This window comes from Thamnophis sirtalis, unplaced genomic scaffold (genome assembly GCF_051295495.1).
Source record: "Thamnophis sirtalis isolate CommonGarterSnake01/CBP01778 unplaced genomic scaffold, rThaSir2_p1.2 scaffold_2, whole genome shotgun sequence".
In the NCBI taxonomy this organism is placed as follows: Eukaryota; Metazoa; Chordata; class Lepidosauria; order Squamata; family Natricidae; genus Thamnophis; species Thamnophis sirtalis.
In genome coordinates this window covers 75,925,379-75,948,709 of record NW_028261382.1, presented here as the reverse complement: position 1 = coordinate 75,948,709, position 23,331 = coordinate 75,925,379, and the positions used below count along the sequence as shown (strand labels likewise).

Below are 23,331 nucleotides of genomic sequence, written 5' to 3'. Positions count from 1 at the left end.
CTGTGGGTCCAGGAGGACTCCCAAGTTGCGGACCCTGTCTGAGGGGTATAATGTTTGACCCCTCAGCCTAAGAGGTGGAATACTTGCCGGATTGGTGGGAGGGAAACACAACAGCCACTCGGTCTTATCTGGGTTGAACACGAGTTTGTTAGCCCTCATCCAGTCCCTAACAGCTTCAAGTCCCCGGTTCATCACGTCCACCGCTTCATTGAGTTGGCACGGGGCGGACAGATACAACTGAGTATCGTCCGCATACTGGTGGTATTTTATCCCGTGCCGCCGAATGATCTCGCCCAGCGGTTTCATGTAGATGTTGAAAAGTAGGGGGGACAAGACCGAACCCTGCGGCACCCCATATGTTAGGGGCCTAGGGGTCGATCTCTGCCCTCCAACTAACACCGACTGCAACCTGTCCGAGAGGTAAGAGGAGAACCACTGCAAAACAGTGCCTCCCACCCCCACCTCCCACAGTCGTCGCAGAAGGATACCATGGTTGATGGTATCGAAAGCCGCTGAGAGGTCAAGGAGAACCAGGATGGAGGCGAAGCCTCTGTCCCTGGCTCTCCAGAGGTCATCGGTCAATGCGACCAAAGCGGTTTCTGTGCTGTAGCCAGGCCTGAAGCCGGACTGGAATGGGTCAAGATAGCTGCATCATGGCCTCGAACTGGCTGACCATCTCAGCCTGCTGAGCCTCCAGGCACCGGTACTTGGCCTTGTACTCCTGCAAGTCTTCTCTCTGCTTGGGAAGCCTATGCTCGTAATCCTCAATGAGGTGCTTCGGCTGAGCCTCCTTGGTCAGATCCAATTTGAACTGAGCTGTTTTGCCAACTCTTTCTCATGGTGGCTGCTTAGCTACAACAACTGCTTCCTGTTGGGGCCCTAGGGAACCCATGCAGGCAGGTGAGGAGTGGCTGGGAGGGGAGGGGCAAATATAGGCTGGCGAGGCACCCCTTGATGTGAGTGACATCAAGTTGGCCACGCCCACCCAGTTACATGACCACCTTGCCATGCCCACCCAGCTGGTCATTAGGCAGATCATATTAGTGGTCCGTGGGATTTAAAATTATGAATTTAGTGGTCCCTGAGATCCGAAAGGTTGGTGATCCCTGCTCTAAAGCACCTGAAGCCAAGACAAAAAGTAATGGGTGGAACCCTGTTAAAGAGATCTCCAGCCTAAAATTAAGGAGAAATTTCCTGAGAGTGAGAACAATTAATCAGTGCAAAGGCTAATCTCCAGAGGTTGTGGGTACTCCACCACTGGAGGTCTTTAAGGAGAGATTGGACAGCCATTTGTCTGGTATAGAGTCTCCTGCTTGAGTGGAGGGGCTGGATTAGAAGACCTTCAATGTCCCTTACAATCCTATTGTTCTATTTTTAAATTGTTTCTAATCTGCACATTTCCAACTGTGCAGTTGCCTGTTGTTGATTTATCCATTAGTGTTGCATATTATCCTGAAGAGTCTGTCAAATCATATACAGGGACAGTAGTTCCTCGAAGGAAAAAAAAATACACCCTGTTTCTCTGAAAATAAGACCTCCCCGAAAATACTGCAACACAGCAGCAGCCTTGAGGTGACCACGCTCGCTGCCTCCTGTGCCTCAAAAATAATAAGACCTCCCCGAAAATAAGGCCAAGCGCTTATTTCGGGGGGGGGGGGAGGGTGTCAAAAGAAAATAAGACCTCATTTTATTTTTGGGAAAACATGGTATGAAGTTTTGTCCAATTTCAATGAGATTTCCAACTGTGCAATAAAAAAAAACCTTGAGAAAGCAATGGTGAAATGCTCTTTTTAATTGAATGCTGCAATAAATGGCAGATATTAATTCAAGGATGTGTATTTGCAAAGAGTATGTAGCCTGGGAAGGGAAGTCATGAATAGAAGTGCCATAAAAGAGTATAAGAAGGTAATTTGATGTCAATTAAATATCTAAAACAAAATGCTGGAATATGAGTAGTTGGTGGTTATGAGTAGGCTATGGACTTTTTACTTTGCTTCCAAGATAATATGAGACTCCATACATATTTAACTTTAAGGCCTACAAGTCCTGCAGTGAATGTGTTGCATTTCCTGTGACATACGTGGTGGAATTCTAGGGACAACCATGTCATTGGACTAGTGCCAGTTGAAAAACATAATGAATCCTAAGATAAAATCCCAGAGAGCCCTATGAAGCCTATTGATCATGCAAAAATCCAGCCCATGCTTGTTGAATAAAGAGAAAGGTTCACTCTAATTGGGAGCGTTCGTCTGCTCCCTAGGGAAGAAATCAAGCGAAATCACGGAGAGCAATGGTGGTTATATGGTTAGTGCTTCTACCAATATTGCTAGTTATGGTAATCCTTAGTCATAAACTGGGTTGAAGCCACAGGTGCTCCAAGATGAAACCGATCCACAAAGTTCTGTACGTCCCAGGAACCTGGAAAGGAAAGAGAAAGATTTAAAAAAGCTTGCTCTTAGAAGTGATGTGGGCTGTGATACAGTTACTCGATGGGAAATTAGGTGAACTTTTGCCATGTGCTGTAAAATTTGCTGGTAATTTTTCTTTCCATGTTTGGAGCTTGGTTGAAAAGAAATGTACATTGGAAAGCAGGCAAAACAACTGTATGGAGATATAACTGAACTGATGTTTGGCATCTTCTAACCACAACTTTTATCTCTAAAATCATAAGCTTGGGCTCCTGTGCTGAATGATTTTGAAGTTTTCAAATCACAGAGTCTTTTTAAAAAGGTAGCGTCTGTCCCAAATGTGTTTCTTAGATACCTGTTCTGACCCAGACTTCCTTATAAAGCATGAAGCAGAGTCTTGGTCCCGGGAAAACTTCTTTTATTTACACAACTGTGAATTCCGTTCATTCAGTCAGCAAGGCTTGGCAAACAGTCTTTCAGAGGAATATTTATCAGCACGAACCTTATCTCGCTTGGAGAGCTGCCAGATAACTAGCAGGGCAGGGCAACACTTGGCACAGATTCTTTTATAGTCACAAACAGAACTTTCTACTCTTGAAACGACTGAAGAAACAAACTGTTTCCTGAAAAAGCCCCCTCCCCATTCACTCCTCTTTTGTTTCCTATGGGAGGGGCCAATCTCCTCCAAGGTGTGGCTTTACTCCCAAGTTGACCCTGTTGTCTTAGTTGTTCTTGTCTTCTGGCAGCTCTGTGCATGTGCACACTGGGAACAGGCTCCAGCTGTTCCTCTGCCTCACTGCTGTCTAGCTCCCTCTCTGCAGAGCCCTCGTTTGAGCTTTCCTCAACCCCCAGGACTGGCGCATGCTCCTCCCCAACCTCCTCACTGTCTGACTTTGCTGCCAGGTCTGCTGGCCACCAGTGGGCCACAACAACATCAAGTTCTAATGTTCGAGGATACTGAATCCATAGGAGGAAAAATAATAACTATAGGAACACAAATGTTCTGATGGCAAAGTACTTTTACTTTCCTGCCAAGGATAACCAGAAGAATCACACATGCTTAGCAGGGCAAAATATTCCGGAATGTTCTCTGTTACAGCCAAGAAGGCTTTGCTGATTTGTGGCCATAAATTGCATTTTCACTCTAGATAGGTGTGTAGTGTGTTTCAACATATGTATCCTTGGACTGTGCATGCCAGTTTTTCTGGTCTGACACTATAAAATGTTTCACATTTTGGCCTATGTCTTGGTTACATCAGACCCAACAGAATTAGGAAGAGGAAAGCAAACTAATTCCCACTGGGTTATTTAAATGTTGGCCTTTTAACTGTAGTTGTCGTTCACTCTGCTTTTAGGGTGTGAGATGATGTGTGGTTCTATGAATGAAACATTATTATTATGTGCCACTAAGTTGCTCTGAACTCCAAACGACCAGATATATGTTCCCCATAACAATGAATGAGATATATGAAGAAGAATTCTCAGCATTCTTGTCTGATTGTTTTCCAAGGATACCAGTATACTGCATATGTATCCTGTTCTGACCCAGGCTTCCCCAAAAAGCATGAGGCAGATTCCTGGTTCCGACAAAACCCCTTTTATTAAACGAATATGAATTCCCTTCATTCACATTCAGCAAGGCCTGGCAAACAGTCTTTCAAAGGTGAATTTATGACCACAGACCTTATCTAGCTTGGAAAGCTGCCATGTAAATATTTTTAAAATGCAGTGCTATGCAAGGAAAGACTTGGCACAGAGTCTCTGAGATTCACAGACAGATCTTCACGCTCCTGAAATGAATTGTGAACGAACGAATTGTTTCCTCTGTTACAGATATCATCACAGGATGGAAGCTGTTCCAAGTAAAGCTGCCTTCTGCAATTGACTGATAGCAAATTTGTCAATGCCTATGGTATTCATGTGGTGTTCCAGTTGTTTTGAGATTGCACCCAAGGAACCTATTACTATTGGTACTACCCTTGCTTGCTTTTTCCATAGTCATTCTATTTCTGTAGGTCTTTGTATTTTGTTATCTTCTCCAGTTCTTTCTCTTCTATTCTGTTGTCTCCAGGCACTGCCACACTCACACCCACATCCATCATCTTCATCATCCACAAGTTATTCTAATGTAATTATCTATAAACTATCTTGCTAATGTTTTTCTTAAAGCATGAATAAAAACAGATTCAACTGGTCATTGTTTGAACAAAGAATAATAAACTCCTTGGAGATGCCTGCTTGCTAATACCAACATGGCAAATGAGAACTCTCAGCTCCCTGAAAATGAAAGTGGAAACAATATCAATTCAGAGCCATCAAAATCCAAGGATCCATCCACTATTACAAGATGTTTAATTTTAATCCTACTTTCAACCCTATGACTTAAAATGTGACTTCTGAAGAAAAGTTTCTCGTAGATTTCCCTAGTCCATTTCAAGCAGTTCAGGAAACCCCTGCAGATTCGTAGCACTGTGTTGGTGGAAAGAATAACAGACTTCTCCTTTTGGTAACCATCAATTTCATGTGATTAAATTCTCGATGCTCACTGTTTCTTATTGTTCCAAAGCCTGTTAGTTGACGACTAGCTTCTCCTTTTGATAGCTCTTCTCTACGTTGGAATCGAAACTTACATCCTTACCAATGGTGGGATTCAAATAATTTACCAACTGGTTCTCTGCCCTAATGACCAGCTGGGTATGCGTGGCTCGGTGGTCATGTGACCATACGAGCGTGGCCAACTCAACTTCACTCAGGTCGATTGGCACTTCGCCTTAGCTGTTACAATGTTATAAGGGTTAACCGGAGAGGCAGTTTCTGTAAACAGGGCAATAAAGATTAGGCTAGAAACAACACCAGAATGCTTCCTTCCTGCCTTCCTTACAGGATTAGCCCTGTAAAGTGGGGGAAAAAAACAAAAGGAGATTTCTTCCAACAACCGGTTCTCTGAACTGCTTAGAAAGTTAACAGTCGGTTCTCCTGAATAGATGCAAACCGGCTGAATTCCACTGCTGGATCCTTACATACAGTCTATTTTGTTAGAGTTCTAAAACTCAGTTGAGCCCACACATCCATGTGTGTCCACAGTAATATTTTTCTGCTAGATTTCAAACTGCCGGGGTTTTTTTTGTCTGGCTATGAGAAAAAAAGGACAAACATAATTTTTTTTTAAAAGTAAGAGTTGCCACAAACTTTGAATCCTGTGGAGAAGAAATCTGAATTTACAGCCTTAAGAAACAAGAACTGAATGAGTTTCATTGTCTCTTAACACGTACAGGAAATCTTTGCTGCTACACGCTGTAAAGAATTTATACCTTGATGGCAGCACGAATATATATGTGTGAGTCCATGTGTGTTTCTAAGTCAAAAGTAAGTGGAACAGAAGCACTAACAAGTGGCATCTTCCTTCCAATCGAGGTCTGATACTACAGGCAGAAAAGCTACTCTTCCAACTTCTACAGAGAATTATACTTTCTGAGTTTGACATTCCAACCATTCACAACAAGACATAGATATATTATAGGCTTGTGGGAGGGGGGGGGTGTTTACCGAGGCTATGTTTTCATTCTGACTACATACTGCATCTTTGGCTGTCCATGAAAATGTAAGCAGAGCTAGAAGGATCACACCTTAGTACATTTATGATCACAGTTTTGTCAAACTTGCTGTCCTTTCATGCTTCTAGGGAGTTCTGGAAGTTGCAGTTTGACCAGTAAGGCTGTAACACGGAATTTTATTTCATATAATTTCTGGATAAAAGCAATGTCCTCTTTTATGCAATTGTTTTCCAGCATGCCCTGCTTCTTAACTTGGGGATAATGTGCGGCCATTAGAACTTGTGACCATGTAGAGATTTATCCTTCATTAATCTGTCTAATCCAGGACTGGCATTAAATGTTTTACTACTTGAAGCAAATGGCAAAGCAATACGAGTTTCCCATACAGAAGTCACATGACGAGAAGTTGAATGTGAAAAGCAAATGTTTGTGTCCTTAAGAAGCATAATTTGAAGTATGCCAACAATATTTCAGTTTCGTGATTTCTACTTGGGATATAATATAATTCTGATATTTACTGGTTGCTTCTCTAGGACTTCTCTGATGAAAGCACTCTATCTATTGTGGAGCAAATTAGATTCCTTGTTGATCAAAAACAATGTTTGATCCAAGAAGCTACAGCTATGAGCAGTTCTGATCAGGGGTGGGCTACAAATATTGCAGCAATGGGTTCACTGCCCCATTGCTGGATGGTCATGGTGGGAGTGGCCTAGTTGGCCTCATGCACCATGGGGGGGGGCATTTTCGCCTTCCCCGGGCTCCGGAGGACCTCCAGAGTGGAAAATGGGCCTGTATCTGGCCTTCCAGACCTTCCAGGAGGCCCGTTTTCCTCCCTCTCTGAGCGTCTGTGCGGGCCCCGTTCTTACGTCACATCCAAAATGGGCCATATGGAGACTCCTGGGAGGGGAGGGGCAGGGTGGGCAGGGCCAGCCAGGAGTGGGATTTGGAGGTTCTCCAAACCAGCCATAACGTTAGCTACGGGTTCTCCTGAACCCGGGCAAACTCATAGCAGCCCACCCCTGCAGAGTTGTGAGCAGTTCTGATACATCTCTGTACTAATGGATGGGGAATGTTATGTCAAGACAATGAACGAGGCATGGGAATCCGCAAAAAGCCACTGTATTGCACTTGAAGCTGTGCTCTTCGTGGAGGGGGGTTCTTGATCTGCCCTGTTTTCCAACTTTTAGTAGTGTGCTTTATTTATTTATTTCAATTTATTATGACCGTCGACTCCAATAGACCCTGTGTGGTCTATAGCATAGTATTGAAAAATACAATTAGAATAGTTAAAAACAAATGTGACGGCCCACATTGAAAACAGCCTTAGCCACGAAAACTATGAAAGGGGATCCACAGAGAGATTAATTCCCGTACTGTTGGCCTGATTAAGGAAATGTTGAATTGAGCTGATCATCACATCAGCATTGAGATTCTTTTGCCATTATGACAAAGAGATTAACATTGAAACATTAGTTATGTCTTTCTTTTATATATATTTTTGGTGGGGAGGGAGGGGAAAGAAGCTTGTTTTGATATGGATCCAAGTGGGCAACATTAGCAAACACAGGTTAGCTGAGAAGTCTGTGGACTCAATGAATAGCCAAAAAGAACAAGAATTGATTTGCTGTCAGTCAGTGACGTGCGGTGAGGTTTATGGCTAGTGAGGCACTGACACAGTGGTGGGTTTCAAATTTTTTTAGACTTGTGGACTTCAACTCCCAGAATTCCACAGCCAGGCATGCTCCGTTCCGATTTAAAGCGACAGCATTTGTTTTTCTCCTTTGAGAAAAAGTTTCCTTCATTCTTTTTCTTCTCCCTCCCCTTCCTTCCTCCCTCCCTCCCTCCCCCCTCTCTCAAACAGACACACGGACACAGAGAAGTTGGATTGGACTATCTCTCCTACCCCCTTCCCTCTCTCATTCACTCACTCTCTCTCAAACAAACACAAGCACAGAAGTTGGATTGGATATATTTTCCAATGGCTTGAAAGCAGCTCCTCTGCCATACCCCCCCCCCCCCCAATTCTCCTCCACCATTGCAAATGCAGCCTGCTATCTGGGTGGGAAATGCCTGAAACACAATAAAGCCCACCCACCCACTCACTTCCTTCTTGCAGGCTGGGGTGAGAGAAGGGGCAGAGAAGTCTTTCATTGCAGATGGAGCCATGTTGCCTTTTCAAACTTGTAATTAGTGAAGCTGGGCTTATATAGTTTTATCCAGGTGTGTGTGTGTGTGTGTGTGTGTGTGTGTGTGTGTGTGTGTGTGTGTTTGAAAAGGCAACGTGGCTCTGCCTGCAATCAAACTACACTTGGGGAGGGATCTACACTTGAGGATGAAGTTTGAATTCCTCCCCCTCTCTCCGCCCACACGTACCTTTTCCAGATGTTTCAGAGAGGATTTCAACTCTGCTCTTGCCTGCCATCATGAAAAGAAAAAAATGTAAAAGGAAAAAGGCTAGAGCTGAGGTCAGGCTGAGCTAGTTGCTGCCAGACTCACCGTGGATGACTCTGTTTAACTGTTTAAAAAAGCCTTTAAAAAGTGCCCTCTACAGGAGGAGGCAGGAGAACGACGTGCCTCACCTACGCCAGGAATTTTTAAGCTTTTAACCCTTGCTTAACTCTGCTCAAGTGATCATAAAATGCCTAAAGTCAGACTAGATGAGGCACGTTGTTCTTCTGCCTCCTCCTGTAGAGGGTGCTTTTTTAGAGGCTTTTTTAAACAGTTAAGCAGAGTCATCCACGGTGACTCTGGCAGCAACTAGCTTAGCCTGACCTCAGCTCTTGCATTTTTCCTTTCACATTTTTTGTCTTTTCATGATTACAGTGGTGAGGCTCTGCTTCCCCTGCCTCCCCTGACTGCACGTCCCTGCTGTCAGTTAATTGTGAGCTCTGGACTTGAACACTGAAATGTTTCCATCTTCTATTTCAGGGATGGCAAACCTTTTTGGCACCGAGCGCCCCAAATCGGAACATGTGTGCATGCGCATGCATGTGTGCATGTTGGACCACTGAAAACCCAAAGACCAGCTGGCTGTTGCACATATGCCTGTTTTTTGGACAGTTTTCAGGCTGTTTTTCGAGCCATTTTCTTGCTGTTTTCCGGAAAATGGCTCTGAAATGGCTTAGTTTTTGGATGTTTTTCAGGCCATTTTCTGGTGCCCACAAAGACCAGCTGGCCGGTGTGCATGTGCGTGCCAGAAACTAGAAGAACAGCTGGCAATGGTACACGTGCCCACAGAGAGGGCCCTGCGTGCCTCCTCTGGCACGCGTGCCATAGGTTTGCCATCACAGCTCTATTTAGTGTCCTAAAAGGAACTGAAAACAGTCAAAACATCCTTGCTCAATCTGAGAAGAATGTCACAGGATTTCCTTTGCTACAGAAGTAATAAATAAGGAATAAATTGATTCAGCACTAGGGTTTAAACTTAATAGGTCCATCAACTAATAACACACATGATTCCTCCTATCAAAAACCTATATCTATCTCAGGAATTTGATGGAAAACAAATTTAATTCTAGATTTTCTACGTGAAATGGCTCATACTGGAGGTTTTCTCTCCTTTCTTCCCCAACACCCATTTCCATATGGTTTCTGTTTAATATAATCTGTAGCTGAAGAAGGACTTTACGAAGTTTACTGTGGTATTCTGTAACTCCTTGGTTAGTCCTGTTGAAGGTGTTACCTTACCTAAGACACTATGTGCTAGAAATTAGTGCCGTGATTCCTCCACCCTCTGGCTGGTTTTCCTTCTCTGCCAAAGGATAGATGGCGTGTGCTAGGAGCTTTTCCCAGGCTTCCTAAACCAGCCTGCTGTCTCAGACCTGGGGACAATGAGACAGAAACTGCCATCCAAGCAATGTACCTAAGCGTTCTGGGAATGAAAAGGGATTTGATGCAACCGTGACACAGGATTAAGAATGGAAATGGAGGATCAGCTTGGTAGGAACTGTTGGATTGCTGGGCCCCACCTGGGCTTGCCTATGCTGCCTGTGTAATGCTGCAATTGTCTTTGAGCTGGGAAGGCTACCTGCTTTATCTAAATTCAAATCTGAGTGTTTAATATACATCACAAAGTGACCCTGCAGCTCTTGCAAAAGGATTAGCCAACTGCAGTTGCTTCATCAACTGCCTCCAAGGCAATGGAGCCATTAGAGAACAAGGGGGTGATGTAGTCGACTTAAAGGAAGAACCAGCTGAAGAGCAAGCTGCTACATGCTTACAGGCTGGGAAGTCAACAATCTTCAAGAGCGAAGAAGCTGAAGAAGTTTAACAGTGAAGAAGCTGAAGTTTCACTAGTATACAGTCAACCCTGAAGTGAGCCTGGCTGAAGCCATCTTTGGGGTTGCCACATGGCAGTGGGAGGGGGAAAATAGTTAGATGGGGTTTTGTAGCCAAAACAATAAAGTTTTCTTGTGAGAACCAAGGACATTCTCACAGGTCAGCACTTGGACTGGACAGTATGACCAGTGGCTTGGGGAGGGGGGGCAAAGGGAAGACTTTTACTTTTCATTAGGTGAAAGCCATGGGAAATCTCAGAGTCGGCTTTCACCAGTTGGTGCCAATATGTTGTATCCATTAAACTGTTATTTTCGAGTGCCTCAAAGTTTGTTTTCTATGGGTGGTGACACCTATTGGAATGCTGACACCTTCATCCTTACAGGCTTGGGTATGTATGCCAGTGAGACTTGGACTGTATATAGGAGGCACCAGTGGTGGGTTCCGGATCCCGTTGCAACCAGTAAGCTGTGACAGGTCTGGACATCCACCTTGGGCACAGCACTGCGCACACATGCACATGCTACTGCCCTGTGATGCCTCAGCTCCTTGGCGAGGTCATGCAGGTGCCATATGCTGTGCGAACGCGCACAATTGGCCTGTTTCTCTGAAAAAGAGGTAAGGAAACTGGGTGGGCCCACCGAAACACCATTCCGGTACGGTGGCTGCTGCTTCCAGCTGCTGTACCGCCTGGAACCCACCACTGGGAGGCACGCTAGTCCATTGAGCCACTTTCACATGATCTGCCTCAATGAGGATCCGGTGGCAGGACAAGGTGCCAGGCACAGAAGTCCTCTCCAGAGCAGCCCTGCCATCAGTTCACACCCTGCTGATGAAGCCCACACATGCTGGGCAGGCCACGTGGCAAGGATGCAAGACCACCACATCCCCAAACAACTCCTCTACTGTGAGCTGCCTCAAAGAAAGTGATCGCACGGGGGACAAAGGAAGCGATACAAAGACACGTTGAAAGCCTCCTTCAAGTTCCTGGATATCGACACCATCTCCTGGAAACCCTGGTGCAAGATCGATCGACATGGCACACGCTGATTCACCAAGGCTGCCAGACATTTGAAGACAGAAGGACATCCATAGCACAAGAGAAGCGGGCACTCCACAAACCCAGAGCTGCAAATGCTGCAACAATGGTGCCCACACATGTCTGCCCGACATGTGGAAGAACATTTCGTGCCTCTATAGGCCTTGCCAGTCATCTGCAGATACATTGTGGACAACCCACAACCTGTTAGTTATCAAGGTGCTCTTTGAACATGTTTGCATCACAGGCTTGGGAGTCAATAATCTTCAAGAGCAAAGAACCTGAAGTTTCACTACTGTACAGTAGAGCAAAGTTCCTGCTGTAAGACACACCGTGTGGCTGCCTGACCTCGGTATACATACAGTGACATCTGAATAAACCAGAGGGAAGTGCAGTCATGGAACTTGAGAGAGGCTGCTTTGATTGGGAGTGTACCAGTTGGGCAATGCCAGGTCATTCAATGTTTCTCCGAGGGACTTGCCATTTTTTTGGGAGGAAGCAAATCTGACTTAGAACAATCATTTATTTTGTAACTGGTTTACAAAGTTCTAGGAAGAGCCTATGCAGAAAGTCTATTTGCACAACATGCTTAATCAGGTTAGTTAAACAGCTTGTAATGCATTTGTACAATATGCCGGCCTGGTTAGTTTTAACCTCGCTTAGGAGTTCGTTTGTTCTTCACCAACTCAACTGTTGATTGCTTTATGATTCACATAGTTTGTAAATCCAAAACATGGTTTGATTCAATAACTAAGTTAAATGACATGGGCAAAGCCAGACACTAAGAGAGAGGCAATGTGTAGCAAATTCAACTTTTATCAACAGCACTCAATGGGTTGAAGCCAAGAGATGGTTTGTCTGGATATTTCTTTGGAAATCATCATCACAAATGAATCTCATGCACAGTTTCATACTAAAGAACGATGAAGTTGTTTTTAGGCATTTGAAACTGAAACTGACGTTCAGTTTAATATGCTCACTCTCAGTGTGGCCTTTTAGATATATACACAGAAATGAGACTCATTTTCTGCAGAATTATGTCTTAGCCTGGCTGTGTCTTCTGATGTGGTAACCAAATTGGGTGAATCCATTTTTTTTTAGTTGTTAAAACTCTAGGAAGATCAATGGGCAAAATGCATCCCTTGAGTCTGGTGGGGGTTTGAGATATCTTTGTACAGGTTTAAAGCACCCAATTCTTCTCTGAAAAACCACATCCCCCCCGCCTTTAAATTGTCCTGATCCAATGCACTTTTGCAATTGCTTGTCTGTAATATGCTTCTCGTAGGGGTGAAATGCTCTGAAGTCTGCTACTGGTTCACTTTGCTACCGGTTCGCTTTGCTACTGGTTTGCTTTATATTTATATTCTTTCTAGTGAATATAAATCATGCGGCACAGCTGATTGTTGCACAACTGATTGTTGGTAGTAAAAAATGCTACTGGTTTGAAGGAACCAGTCGTTCTGATGATCAGCTGTGCAACGATCAGCTGTGCCGCACAAATTGCACGGCACAGCTGATTGTCACACAGCTGATCGTTGGAACTACCGGTTTGCCTGAACCAATATAATTTTTTACTACCAGTTCGTGCGAACCGATCAGCACCAGTAGCAATTTCACTCCTGGCTGCTCATAACCTAGTGAAGGATATTACTGATAAAAAAGCAATATTTCTGTCCTTAGGATTAGTGATGTATTTGAAAAGGAGACAGCAACAATTCCAAAGAAGAGAATAAGAAGTTGAATAAGGACAAAGAAGAAGATACACTTTTAGTTGAAAATGATGTGGAAACAGATGTCCCCAACTGGCAACTTTCCATGCCATTTCATTACTTTAATGAACAAAACCAAAATTGGAGTAAACTATGAAACCCACCCTGTTGGATGAAAAAAAAATCTAATAAACTCTTTCCATTTCCCCCCTCTTCCCACCATAAATTAGAGATTGAAAATGGTTTTATGAATACATTGCAGTCTTTATGGCTTAAATACAAACTGGGCAGCACACTCACTAATCTTGTGTGTTGATGACTCACCAGCACTAACTACCAACAAGGGGAAAGGAAAAAGGGGGTGGAAGAAAGTCAACCACATATGGGTGAGAAATGCTGAAATCCACACTGCATTGGAACAATGAGGGACTTCACACTTGACTTAGTCCATGTCTGCAGCTCATTTCCTGCAAAATTATATCATAGTATCTCGCTCTTATTGAAGCTTTTGCTTATTGTTAGAAGCTGAAAACATATAGCTAACCTCTACTCTTGCCATTGCTCCCCATTGCCTGACCAGATGGAGACAGTGAAACATACTGGGGGTTATACTACTTTGCCCAAACTTTGAGTAAGTTTCCCTCATCTATCTATCTATCTATCTATCTATCTATCTATCTATCTATCTATCTATCTATCTATCTATCTATCTATCTATCTATCTATCTATCTATCTATCTATCATCTATCTCCCATCCATCCATCCATCCATCCATCCATTTCTATGGGTGATATGTGTGTTTCTCAATTTCAGGTCCTCTAGTATTTGAGGATTCTTTGCAACATCTTAGCTGCTCCTAACACTGCACTCTTCTGGACAGAGAACTCTGAAATCGTTCCTGGGGTATGTTGGAGCCACTCGCCCAGCTTAGGACGCCCATCCTCAAATGCTCCTTCTGGGACTACTTTGGCCTTCACGTTCCTCATCCTCTCTATTTCCTCCTTCAGGCCCTGGCATTTCTCCATATTCCTTTTTCCTGATGATGTTGCTGTCACTTGGCACCGGTGTCTTCTGGTCCTTGTCTACTACCATGATGCCTGCTAGTACCTGCCTGTCTGTCTTAGCCCTCTTATCCTCCACAACCTTCTGTGGGATCTCCAATATGTACTTGTGCCCATGTTCCTGTATGCTGTAATGCTAGCTATTTGCTTGTGCTATTCAGTGTATGCAGGAATGGGCTTCAAACATTGCAACAACAGGTTTGCTGCCCCGTTGCTTGGTGGGTGTGGCCATGATGGGTGTGGCCTAGTCAGCCTCCTCCACAATGGCAGGGGGGGCATGTTTGCCCTCCCCAGGCTCCGGAGGCTTTCCTCGAGCCTTTGGGAGGGTGAAAACTGCTTCCCCTGGGCTCCAGAGACCTTCCGCAGTCTGGAAACAAGCCTGTTTCCAGACTTCCAGAACCTCCAGTAGGCCTGTTCCCCCCCTCTCCCTGAGCCTCCATGCAGGCCCTACACTTACCTGCCATGATGAATGGGCCACATGGAGACTCCTGGGAGGGGTGGGGTGGGAGGGGCCAGCCAGGAGAGAGATCTGGGGGATTCGCCAAACTGCACAGAATCTCTGCTAGAGGATTGCCCGAACCCGTGTAAACCCCCAGCAGCCCACCCCTGAGTGTATGCTGTTCCTGCCTATACCTTCTCTCTAGATATATACACTGTCTCTTCCCAACGATTCCCAACAATTGCATGGCTGTTTATAACAATAGCACTGTGTCATTTTTGAGATTCTAATCCTATTTTGTGAGTACAAATTACTTACAGGATGAAGAAGAATGTGGGCCAGTGTAGTCATTCCCCTGCACTATATAACTATGGCCTCTCTCCATGAGCTGGAAGTCTCTTTCTATATAGCAGGGAACAATCTGTGTCTACAGAATCTACTTGCGCGATTTAGGGACAAATCCTGGGAGATCTAAATCAGAAAGCCTATCCAAAGAGAGAAGTCTCCAAGTTGCAGCTGTTGGTCTTCAACATGTGAGAGAACAGTGACAGTGGAGGCATGTGGTTCTTTCATTATCTTCTTCGCTTTCCATTATGGGAGAAGTTTGAATGGCTGAATATGTTGGAATCTCCAGAAAACGAGTTACTGATTTGGCGTCCCCCATCCCACAGGAGAAGCGGCAGGGTGGGGAGGGGATGGGGAATGTGTACATCAGCATATGGGACTTGAATAAGGTTTACAGTCATGCCCCAATCCAGTTGCATTCTATTAGTTCACGTTGCATCAACTTTCTCCTATAACTTTGATATTCCAGTTCAGTATGGACTTAATTGTAGGAGATGACCAGGTTGAGCTTGAGGGAGGGGTCAAGCACATCATTAGTCCCGAGCCCCTTTGCACCCACAAGAGATCTAGGTTCAGCCCAGCTTGAGTTGACTCTTAAGGTAAAGGTAAAGGTTCCCCCACACACTAGTTGCTTCCGACTCTAGGGGGCAGTGCTCATCTCCATTTCAAAGCCAAAGAGCTAGCGCTGTCCGAAGACGTCTCCGTGGTCATGTGGACGGCATGACTAAATGCCAAAGATGCACAGAGTGCTGTTACCTTCCCACCAAAGTGGTACCTATTTTTCTACTTGCATTTTTTACTGCTTTCAAACTGCTAGGTTGGTAGAAGCTGGAACAAGTCACGGGAGCTCTCTCCGTTATGCAGCGCTAGGGATTCGAACTGCTGACCATCTGATCGACAAGCTCAGTGTCTTAGCCACTGAGCCAGTGCGTCCCAACTTATTGATTCTTAGCTACCTCCAATTTGCCTTGACTGTTAGTAGTTCAGATTCTTATAGAGAGCATTAGCATGCAACAAACCTGTAGTTGTTTGAACTGCCGTGCTTCCCTGATTTATGGCGTCTGACATTAATTGCCTAAATTCAAGTCTGCATCATTGACCATGAAGGTTCCAATATTGTGGAATGAATGGCTTTGCAGGCCATGATATTCTAATTTAAGATACGGCAGAAGAACTAAAAAAAAACCCAAAACAGAGTCCACTTTTTGTCCTGATATCAGCACAGTTTGTATCTTATAATTTATCTGCCTAGTTAACTGGGGCTCTTCTTGGTGAAAGGAGTCCTAAGGGTTTTCCACCAAGATTAATGATGTCCCTGTGGCAGTAGGCGGGAATCCTTTTTGCTGTTCACAATAGCCCCAGAGATTTAGGGGCTTTTGATTATGTTGCTAAACACACTCCTGCAGTCCCATTCATTTAACTCAAAAGACAAGACCGGCCGACTGGCAACCCCTACTGAGAAGCCAGCTGGTAAGCTTAGGCAAAAGCTAATTTTCAAGGGATGCTCGGACAATCATCACATTTCTTCTCAATGCCTAGGAACCTTTCAATTCTCCACACCTTATTGGACAGGCAGGGAATATTATACAGGAGAACTACTGCCGGCACCCCAAAACTAGGATGAAATAAGCTTTACAGTTACACTTTTTTGGTGAACTGCAATTTAATACAATACAATAGAAGAGTTGGAAGGGACCTTGGAGGTCTTCTAGTCCAACCCCCTGCTTAGGCAGGAAACCCTACACCACTTCAGTCAAATGGTTATCTAATCTCTTCTCTAAAACGTCCAGTGTTGCAGCATTCACAAGTTCTGGAGGCAAGTTGTTCCACTGATTAATTGTTCTCACTGTCAGGAAATTTCTCCTCAATTCTAAGTTGCTTCTCTCCTTGATTAGTTTCCACCCATTGCTTCTTTCCCTGTCCTTAGGTGCTTTGGAGAATAGTTTGACTCCCTCTTCTTTGGGGCAACCCCTGAGATAACAAAAAGCTGCTATCATGTCTCCCCTAGTCCTTTTTTCATTAAACTAGACATGCCCAGTTCCTGCAACCATTCTTCATGTGTTTTAGCCTCCAGTCCCCTAATCATGCTTGTTGCTCTTCTCTACACTCTTTCTAGAGTCTCCACATCTTTTCTACATGGTGGCAACCAAAACTGAATGCAGGATTCCAAGTGTGGCCTTACCAAGGCCTTATAAAGTGGTATTAACAAATTTAATTGAACTTTACTAGCCAAGTTTAGCGAGTCCCTTTTACTGCAAGGTGATCAAACCGCTCAGTCCTAGAGGAGATCAACATTTCTTCTGACTGATCTTTAGAAAGCCAGATCCTGAAGATGAGACTCAAATACTTTGGCCACCTAATGAGAAGGAAGGACTCCCTGGAGAAGAGCCTCATGCTGGGAAAGATTGAGGACAAAAGAAGAAGGGGATGGCAGAGAAGGAGGTGGCTGGATGGAGTCACCGAAGCAATAGGTGTGAGCTTACATGGACTTCAGGGGATGATAGAGGACAGGAAGGCCTGGAGGAATGTTGTCCATGGAGTCATGATGGGCCGGACAGGACTTCGCAACTAACAACAAACAAGAGCCAACTGCTCAAAACACTGTGCTTCTATAGCAAGAAAGTCTGCTTGCTATTACATTTATACAACATTTTACATTTAGGATAATAATAAGATGCTAATAATAAGAAAGTGACTATGTCTGACCCTGAGAATATAATTTCCTTTTAATTATAACATTTTAGATCCCCCCCCAAAGATCCTCCTGGGGGAATCTTAAATGCTGGAATCTTAAACACCCAAGAACCTTGTATATTTCAGTGTTAATTAGGGAGTGCCTAATATGATGCTAATGAATTTTAGCACCCACCAGCCTTTCCCCACTTTCAGTGCATGGCTTTAGGTGCATATCTACTTCTTGAACTGGGAATGTAGCTTGATGCAAAGTAAGATTCCAGCTTCAGCTATTAAGCAGCTGCAGTTTACCATGTCATTTGAAGTGCACCCAGCCATCTGCAGAAAATTAAAAAGTAATCTGTGAGTAGTATCTGCCTACAACTTGGGGACTAATGGGGATGGTGGGGAGCTTGGCCCATCTGCAATTATCTGTTACTTCTCTTTATTAATTTTATATTTATTTTGTGCAGCTGTATGTGTAAGCATTTGGCTTTGGTGAGTGGATATTTTGTCAATGCATATTTGTATGAAAATCAAAAAATTGCTTTGGTAAATTGCATTTGTTATTGGTATTTGTAGGGCCAATATGTGATTTGATTTTTTCATCCCATTCTTGCAGTCAAATTCTTGGCCAAATTACTTGTCTCTACACCTCATCAATTAATCCGTGACGTGGATGTTGGAAGAGGGAATGGCAAATTTTAAAAAGTGGTTTGGAAATCAGACTTCAACTCTGTAATATAATTAGATTCCTGGATAAGTTATTTTTCTTTATTTTAGCCAATTTCCTCCTGGGGGAGAGGAATCTGGTCATAGCACATTGGTGGTCATGTGGGGACAATACCCAAGATTTTTTCTCAAAATTCTAAATATGCTCATCAAACTCAAGAATCTGAAGGTCCCAAAAATGATTGTGAAAGTTCCACAAAAGCAGCAAGTTCTCATACTGATAGTGGTTGTTTTAAAATCAAATTTCATCACTGGGATGAGCAAAATTGACAAACAGATCTGTGCATACGTCATACTGGAGCATATCCTAGTTTTTAGTGGTTTTAATTTGCAGGGTACTTCCTAATATTTTTGCCAACTCGCAAACCATTTCTGGCCTGCTCTCAAGTTGCCATAGGAAAGGGGGATGGGAAACCGATGAAACGACCCAGCAGCAAAAGACAGATGCACATTCCAGATTTATCTCTCTCAAGGCTGTATCCTAGGGTTACTTGAAGTGGCAAGAGGGGAGTGACCTCTACAACCGCAAAATTGCCCCATTGGGGGAGGGGGAAAACAGGGTCATGATTGGGGCCATATCAGAGCTGGCTTCCCTTGGGAATGTGCTGACATGAACCTCCTAATAAATAACTGTATTTCTTTTGAAGCGTAGCTCGAGGCTCGTGATTTAATTAAAGCATCCGCCGGAACACTGACAATATTCTGGATTTGCTTTTGAAGCAATCCTATGATAGAACTTCCATTGTGGAAACTGTTATTGTAATATATTTAGTACATCTATATAGCACACAGTGCATTAAAAGCTAAGCTATAAAGTCAGGTCAAACTTGAACATTGGGTACTATTTAACAAAATGAAATTCAATAGTGAAAAAAGTAAGGTTCTACATTTAGGCAATAAAAACAAAATGCACAGGTACAGTATAGATGATACCTTGCTCAATAGGAGTAACTGTGAGAGGGATCTTGGAGTCCTAGTGGAAAACCATTAGAATAGGAGCTAGCCATGTGCAGTAGCTGCCAAAAAAGCCAACACAGTTCTAGGCTGCATCAACAGAGGGATAGAATCAAGATCACGTGAAGTGTTAATACCCCTTTATAATGTCTTAGTAAGGCCACACTTGGAATACTGCATCCAGTTTTGGTTGCCATGATGTAAAAAAAGATGTGGAGACTCTAGAATGCAGAGAAGAGCAACAAAGATATTTAGGAGACTGGAGGCTAAAACATATGAAGAACGGTTGCAGGAACTGGCTATGTCTAGTTTAATGAAAAGAAGGATTAGGGGAGACATGATAGCAGTGTTCCAATATCTCGGGGTTGCCCCAAAGAAGAGGGAGTCAAACTATTCTCCAAAGCACCTGAGGGTGGAAGAAGCAATGGACTAATCAAGGAGAGAAGCAACTTAGAACTGAGGAGAAATTTCCTGACAGTGAGAACAATTAATCAGTGGAACAACTTGCCTCCAGAAGTTATAAATGCTCCAACACTGGAAGTTTTAAAGAAGAGATTGGATAACCATTTGTCTGAACTGGTGTAGGGTTTTCTGCCTAAGCAGGGGGTTGGACTAGAAGACTCCCAAGGTACCTTCCAACTCTGTTATTTTATTCTGTTCTATTCAAATAGTGTCCACTGAAGCACATCACTTCGAATGGAAATGACCATCAAACTTTTTTTATGAATTATATTTCTTGTCAACATAAACATGGCATCGTAGCTTCAGCAATTTATTCATATCCCTCTTTGCTCCTAACAACCAATTATGTTGTTATTGTCAGGCTTGGGGCTGACACCAACAGGTGTGTTAATGTGGTTCTGGATCAATTGCTACACAGATGCTAAAGGTGTGTGTTTTTACTCTCATCTATAGTATTGTGAATCTATTTAAAGATTAAAATAGTGGAATTTTTTTTCTGGTACGTGCGCTAAGAGAATTACTAGAAAACTCTTGAAGAAGAAATCTAACTCTGATCTGCAGCACCGCTGGTTGCTGATAAGGAATTTTGGCAATATTTGGATTAAATTGGGTTGTTGTTTTTTTTAATGAAAGAGGCATGGAAGATGATTTTTAAGTAATATAATCAGTGTTTTTAGAGTTCTTTTATGAAATAGAGTTCAGTTATAAAATAATTTCTAAGCGCTTTTCTCTTTTTACATTTCTATATTATCAATTTTGGGTCCCAAAAGGTGCTTTTTCAGGAGGCAACTGGACTTTCTTGTTTTTTATTTTGAAGACATTTTGCTTCTCATCCAAGAAGCTTCCTCAGCTCTGACAGGATGGTGGGGAATGGTTTATATGCTTCCACACTTAGGTGACCCTGAGGACACAGATAAACCTCCAAGTGCTTCAATGACCCTCTAAAAGGATGCAAATGACCAGTTGTCTGCAAGGAGTATAAATCCTTCCATTCCCCACCATCCAGTCAGAGCTGAAGAAGCTTCTTGGCTGAGAAGCAAAACATCTTCAAAAAAAATATGAGTCCAATTACCTCCTGAAAAAGCCCCTTTGGGACAACCATGACCTGGATGACTGAGAATCTCTACAGACTATCAATTTTGGGGTTTCTGTTGATCCTTTCATGTTGTTCTATATATATCTCCACTTTTCCCTTTGATAATCACTTTAGCATATTGACATAAAACAAAATAACATAAAAAACACTGAAGCCTCCCAATGCAGTGCTGGAAAGAGAATACTAGGTATATAATAGAACAACATATCCCAGGTTGATAGAAAGTATTCTGGGGATAAGAAAAAACAAGAAAGTTGAAATACATATTTACTTCTCTAGTACTTATCATATATTCCTTAATTATTTTTAAATCAAGGAAGAAATCTTTCCATCTAATTCTACACAGAATTAGGATACTACACTCCACTAAATAAACTTCCTATAAGACAGTGTATGTGATATTTGTCACCGAGGGCTAAATAACTGGATTTTAAAAATTCTTTCCCTTTTCAGCTGATGTCACATCAGCTAATATTCATTTATTTGATTTACTCTCAGCCGCTGAGGATGCCAATTCACATTATCAAAAAGTAAATACAAATGCACACGGATGCTCTTGTTCAAGAAAATAAAACTCACATGATGTCTTATTAAGATGTTTATGAAAGATAATTGCTGTAATTCTTCAACTATTTTTTTCCCTTTAAACTTCCTTAACTGTCACTTTCCTCTTTCCATTTACAACTGATTTAAACAAGTCTTTAAATTAAACTCTAACACAGTCCAGAGTTTAGTGCCCTCTTCTGGTCACTTGAATTTAAGGAAGGTGCTCGGAGCTACCATCGACAGATCCGGTTTATTTTGTATAAAATGAGATTCCTAGGCTCTAGTGAGTACTAAAAACATAAGAAAGAACTTAGCTTTAATTTTATATTCAGCAGAAGGAATGGAATGAAAGCATAGAAAGGAAAACTTTTATGAATTTTAGAAAGAAGCCAAATAGTATTATTATATTAATATATGATATATTATTATATATATGTAACTGGATATTCTGTGCTCAAAATGAATAAAAATTGCTAAATTATTCTTTAGAAGCACGCGCCTAAATTCCAACCGTGTTTAGCCAGCACCATCGGAGGATTAAATTGGGGAAAAATGCCCTAAAACATTCATCACAATATAATTTATATTGGAAAAAATGCATAATCATGGCTACCTAGTTGTACAATCAGGGAAGATCACTTTTGGGGAGACTGTTTCATGAAAAAAACAAGAGATGGGTTGCTTACTTTCAGTGTTCTGACCGAGGCTTCTGGAGAGCATGAAGCAAACTCCTGGTCCCGGGGAAAAACCCTTTTATTAATTTCCTGTGAATTCTGCTCATTCACATCCAGAAAAGTATTTCAAGGTAGGAAGATTTATGGTCACAGACCTTATCTGGCTTGAAGAGCTGACAGGCTGAGATCTGCAAAATTTGGCAAGGAGTCTCGGAGAGTCACTAACCAATTTGTCGGTTCCACCACAAAAGCGCGTAGGACAAAATCGCGCTCGACAAAAGCGCGCTGTGACGTCATCACAGCGCGACGAAAAAGATCGAAAAAATGTAAAAATAAAGCTAAAACCTTCCCCTAACCCCCCCAAACCTAACCCTAACCCTAACTCTTAACCTAACCCTAAACCTAACCCTAAACCTAACCGTTAAAGTAACGAAAAACGTAACGCTAACCCTTATCCTAACCCTAACGCTAACGCTCTAAAGCTAACCCTAACCCTTAACCTAACCCTAACCCTAACCCTAACCCTAACCCTTACCTTTATGTGAATCGGCTTGCTTTAATTTAATTTTTATTAATTTTTATTTGAATTTTTCGATCTTTTTCGTCGCGCTGTGATGACGTCAAAGGCGCGATTTTGTCGATCGCGCTTTTGCCGTCCGCGCTTTTGACGGGTCACGAATTTGTCTGCCTCACTGTTGTCTGACTCTGAAGGTAGTTGATAGCTGGCATATGCTCTGACACCCTCTCTGCCTCTGACACAGAGCCCTCATCAGAGCCTTCCCCAGACTCCAGGACTGGTCCAGGTTTCTCCCCAACCTCCTCACTGTCCAAATCTGCTGCCCGCTCTGCTGGCTGCTGGCGGGACACAACAGTCAGGATATTTCTCCTTAGTTTTAGGTTGGAGCTCTCTTTAATGATTTGCCACCCGCTATTTCTTGTCCCATGCTCAGGTGCTTTGGAAAATGGGTCAACCCACTCTTTGCTGTGACAGCCCCTCAAGTATTGGAAGACAGCTGTCACATCACCCCTGATTATACTCCTTTAGTGCCTTCCCATGTAAATAAGTCAATATAGCAGAGACCAGATGGTTGGGCTAAAAATCAGGGAGATCCAAATTTAAATCCATTCCTCAGCCATTTTTGTGGCCTGCTAGTGGCCAGCAGAGCTGGCAGCAGAGTCGGACAGTGAGGTGGTTGGGGAGGAACATGGGCCAGTCCTGGGGGCTCAGGAAAGCTCAGACGAGGGCTCTGCATCAGAGGCAGAGAGGGAGCTAGACAGAAGTGAGGCAGAGGAACAGCTGGAGCCTGTTCCCAGTGTGCGCCTGTGCAGAGCTGCCAGAAGACAAGAACAACTAAGAAAGCAG

The 23,331-nt window shown here is 43.2% G+C and overlaps 1 protein-coding gene across 2 annotated transcripts in view; it reads right to left on the bottom strand.

Moving 5' to 3' along the window:
- Positions 1-1,774: 1,774 nt before the first annotated feature.
- The window catches only part of PEBP4 (phosphatidylethanolamine binding protein 4), a 293,106-nt gene continuing 271,549 nt past the window's right edge, over positions 1,775-23,331 (bottom strand). For both annotated transcript variants that reach the window (XM_087706131.1, XM_087706132.1), the window contains one exon: positions 1,775-2,418. In XM_087706131.1, the coding sequence (XP_087562257.1) occupies positions 2,327-2,418 (92 nt within the window). In that variant the 3' untranslated portion in view covers positions 1,775-2,326. The remainder of the gene's footprint in view (positions 2,419-23,331) is intronic.